The sequence below is a fragment of the Cyprinodon variegatus genome, unplaced genomic scaffold (assembly GCF_000732505.1).
Source record: "Cyprinodon variegatus isolate N-32 unplaced genomic scaffold, C_variegatus-1.0 Scaffold1371, whole genome shotgun sequence".
NCBI lineage: Eukaryota > Metazoa > Chordata > Actinopteri > Cyprinodontiformes > Cyprinodontidae > Cyprinodon > Cyprinodon variegatus.
Window position 1 is genome coordinate 23,362 of NW_015151824.1, and position 4,165 is coordinate 27,526.

The following is a 4,165-nucleotide window of genomic DNA, read 5'->3' on the forward strand; positions in this document are numbered from 1 at the left end:
TATCTGGCACTCCTTAATCCTGGCGCCAGTGTTAACTGTCCTTTTTGTTTACAGGAGGAAACATTGCATTATCTTTTTGTTGAATGTTTAAGATTGAATCCTCTTTTTGTTCTTTTGGATCGTTTGTTTAGTGGTTTTGGTGTTCAGTCCTCCAGCTGTATTTTTATTTATGGTCCTCGGTATTGTGCAAACAAGAGATCTGTTCATGTGCTTTTAAATTTCATTTCTGCAATGGCAAAACTAGCAATATGGATATCAAGAAAGAACAAAATGAATGGTCGTCAAACGGAAGATGCCTGTGTGTTTATTTAAGAGACTGGTCATTGCTCGTGTTCGGGTAGAATTTGAGTTTTTTAAGTTGACAAAGAGTATAAATGTTTTTGTAAATAAGTGGGGCATTAATGGGGCTCTATGTTCAGTAGATGAAGAATCTTTAGTTTTTGCATTTTGATGTTTTTATTTTATTAACTTTGTTTTGTTTTATTGATTGCTGGATTGTGTAATAAAGGCAATTGTAAACTCAAACTTCTTTCTTTCTTTCTTTAACAGGTTGTATTTTTCTCTGCTCAGATCAGAACATAACCTGTAATAAAGACTCCAATAATATGTCCTCAGTGCTGCAGTCGTTCAGCTCTGACTGAAATTTCTCTTCCAGATGTTCGTTCAGGAATAATCAGCTGACCTCCACAAAGTTCTCCTCTTCCTCCAGACCTGCTGCAACAACAACTCAGTCTTTCGAGCTAAATGTGGTTCTAATGTGATGCTTTTTGTTTCATTGACTTATTTTTATCACTTGTTTTTAAATATAACAGAATCAAATGTTTTAATCTCATTCCGGGTCAGAACAGCATCACTTGTTAATCACTTCTCAGTCAGTGAAGCTGAGATGTTGTTATGAATGGAGCCAAATGGAAATAATCAGTATTGAGACGCTGAGAAGTTTCTTTGCTCAGATCTTAGTTCTCCATTTCTGACCTTTTCTCTGCAGGTCCATCAGTACCTCATCGCCATGACGACAAAGGACTGCTCCATCATGGCTTTGGTTGTTTTCAGTGCTGAAGTAGACAACGATGATGAAGAGTGGGACAGCACTTTAGATGTTAATGCTCTGACCTCAGAGGAAGCTTGGAGAATGTAGTGAAGATCATCCAACATCTCCAGAAAGTCTGTTTGTCTCCTTGTTGAATTATTCCAAGAACTGAGCCTCTATGATCCAAAGCTGGAACATTGACTCCTTTGTTTGGCAGCAGATCCAGGTTCTCCTTGGTCTTCATGTAAATCAGGGATAACCAGGTCCAGTCCTCCAGAGCTGCTGCCCTGCAGCTTCTAGACTGCAACATTCAGTCATCCAGCTCTGCAGAGGCCCGGTACCGATCCATTCATCTGAATCTGGTGTTCTGGAGAAGCGATGCATCTAAAAGCTGCAGGACAGCAGCCTTAGAAAGCCCTGAATCAGAGTCCTTCTAGAAAGTTTCAAAGCTCTGGATTTTTTCCACTTTTCAGTCTGTTTCAGCCTTTCTCCAAATGCTTTAAATTGATCTCTTCTCTAGATTCTAAACAAAATGGCTTATTATGAAAAAGTGGAAAAGGATTAGTTTTATAATTGTAATAAATGTATTACTCATTAAAAACTAATAAATCATATTTCCATAAATATTCACAGCCTTTACCATGAAGCTCTAAACTCAGCTGAGGTTCAGACTGTCTCCACTGATCATCCTTCAATGTTTCTACAGTTTAGATGGAGTGCAGCTGTGGTGCATTTATCTGACTGGATGTGATTAGGAATATAGACGCCTGTCTATATAAGGTCCCACTGCTGACAGGTTCAGGTCAGAGAGCAAAACACCAAGCATGAAGTCAAAGCAGCCTGAAGCTGCAGGACCCATGATCCTGTGCCTTCATGCTGCTAAGGCTCTTGGTTCAGCGCTGTGATTCCTGCAGACTCCTGAAACCTTGGAGTGTGGAAATAAAAACCACAGAAACTCTGTGAGGATATAAGGGCCCAGCAGCTGACTGCTGATTTCCACTGAAATCTTTTATTTTTATAGTTTTGTCTCATCCAAGAGAGGAAAAATAAAGTTCTGATTGAGCCTCCAATGATGGGTCCAGAGTCCAGAGCGGACCTTCTGGATCTTCTACCCACTCAGTTCAGCGTCTTCTGAAAGGCTCACGGCTCTGATGATCGATTCAATGGCTGCTTCAGGTCCCAGAATCCTCAGCAGGCTCTGAAAGGCCTCAGCAGCAGCGCCTCCTGTAGGCCAGGTGGGGAACAGCTGCAAAGCTGCACACAGACAAAAAACCACCAACCTCTAGAAACGGTTTCTCTCCTGTGTCTATGTCACACAGTTCTACACATTTAGTGGAAAAAAAGAGTTTTTAAACATTCAGACTTTGAAAATGCCCTTCTGGCAAGTGGCTTTCACATTTCATTTGCCCAGAAACATTTTTTACTTGCCCAGTATAATGTTTGATAAATATAGTTCCTAATATTCATTTTTGTATATATATCAATGAAACATGTTTGTTTTNATGCATGCATCAGATAATGAACTCACTGCTTGTAAAAATATAAATTGTAATGCTAAAAATCTAAAAAAAAACTTGACAGGTTAAAAACTTACACTACTACTACTCACCAATTTAACATGTTTAGCTCTATAACATTTAAATGCAGCAATACAATGTCTAAGAGAAAAACATTTAATGAACTTTTTCAGTTTAATGTATTTAGATAGAAAGCATAGATTTAGTCTTTTTTAAGTTGTCACAAAAACTTATTTCCTCTGAAACAGCAGTTTTAGACACTGGGAACCAAACATCTCCACAAAGAAGCAGTAAAATTAGGGAAATTATTCACATGATTATTTTTAATTAAAACAAAAAACGTCTATAATCCTGATTTTAAGCCTTCAGTTCAAAACTGACTGAACAGAAACAATCAAAATGTCTAATCTGAGAACAGCTGGTTTAGCTGCTGACCTCTGTGCTCTGAGCCAATCAGATTAGATCTAATAATCCAGGATTATTAGAGGCTGTATGACAACAGGCTCCAATGATCTCTATTTATTCATTGGATTCCTGATAGCCTGAAAAAAGTGAAGCCACCGGCTGCCATATTGGTACTCCCCATTCCCATTGAGATGCACAGTAAAATGCCTACCTGTGTAGCATTTGGCTTCAAAAACAAGTGATTTGCTGTTGGTTGACAATTCTCCGGTAATTTCACAGTCTGTGGATGAACTAACCAAGAAAATCCATAAATACGCTGATGTATCTTATAGTATAGTATGTAGCTTAACATTATTCTGGCTATCTTTGATTGACTCGAAGATATCGACTGAGTTAGCCATCGACATTGGGTCTAACGTTAGAAAATAGAAAGTAATTCACTGTGAAATGTCAATGTACTAATTCCTTATTAAGTGGACCACGCTGTTGTTATTGTAGTGTTTGTTGTATTTCTCATTTGAAAAAGCAACTCAAACATTTTTAAAGGCTAATGCACAGACACAGCATAAAAGTATATGCCGTCATTTTTGCATAATTTGTAAATAGGAAAATACCATAGTATTAACAGACATGTAATTCAGTCTTGATGTGAAATCTTGAAATTATCCCTCTCAGGCTCAAATTTAGTTGTAGCTGCAGAAAAAATCTGATATTTGGTCATATAAATGATCATATGGGGTAGTAATATACAATTCAGCATGTGAAGGAGAGCTTTTCTCAAACTTTTTCTCCACCGACATCTTAAAACCTCTTGAGAAGGCCGTTTCTGTTAAACTGTTGCTCAGAATATAGGCAAACTAGTAGATAAAGCATGTAGCATTCATTGGTTCCTGTTTGGGCACACGTTGCAAATCCACAACATTGAAATCGAGATGCCTCTCGTGAAAAACCCAGAAGAGATCAAATCTACTAATTGGCATGTGTCATATCTATACACATTCATGATTCATGTAGTATTGATTTCAAAAGAATGGAAATTGGTAGTGAGACTTACTTGGAACTCGTGCTTAGAAAATCTATTTCAGTGGCACCCAGGACTTAGCCATGTATAAAGTGAGTCAGCAGTGCTATCTGGTGAGCTGGAGAGAAACTGTTTGTTGCAAATGCACAACTAAGTCCTTCTGTTGTACTTCTGAGTAACAAAAGCTCTTAA

The 4,165-nt window shown here is 38.0% G+C and overlaps 2 protein-coding genes across 2 annotated transcripts in view; both read right to left on the reverse strand.

Annotated features, from left to right (window-relative positions):
* Positions 1-1,155, reverse strand: part of LOC107103063 (nuclear factor 7, ovary-like) — a 3,451-nt gene extending 2,296 nt beyond the window's left edge. Inside the window, exon 1 of the mRNA XM_015402579.1 lies at positions 1,114-1,155. Within this exon, the coding sequence (XP_015258065.1) occupies positions 1,114-1,155 (42 nt within the window). The remainder of the gene's footprint in view (positions 1-1,113) is intronic.
* Positions 1,156-1,982: 827 nt separating this feature from the next.
* cenpp (centromere protein P) overlaps positions 1,983-4,165 on the reverse strand; it is a 137,593-nt gene continuing 135,410 nt past the window's right edge. The window contains exon 7 of the mRNA XM_015402590.1: positions 1,983-2,284. Within this exon, the coding sequence (XP_015258076.1) occupies positions 2,219-2,284 (66 nt within the window). The 3' untranslated portion in view covers positions 1,983-2,218. The remainder of the gene's footprint in view (positions 2,285-4,165) is intronic.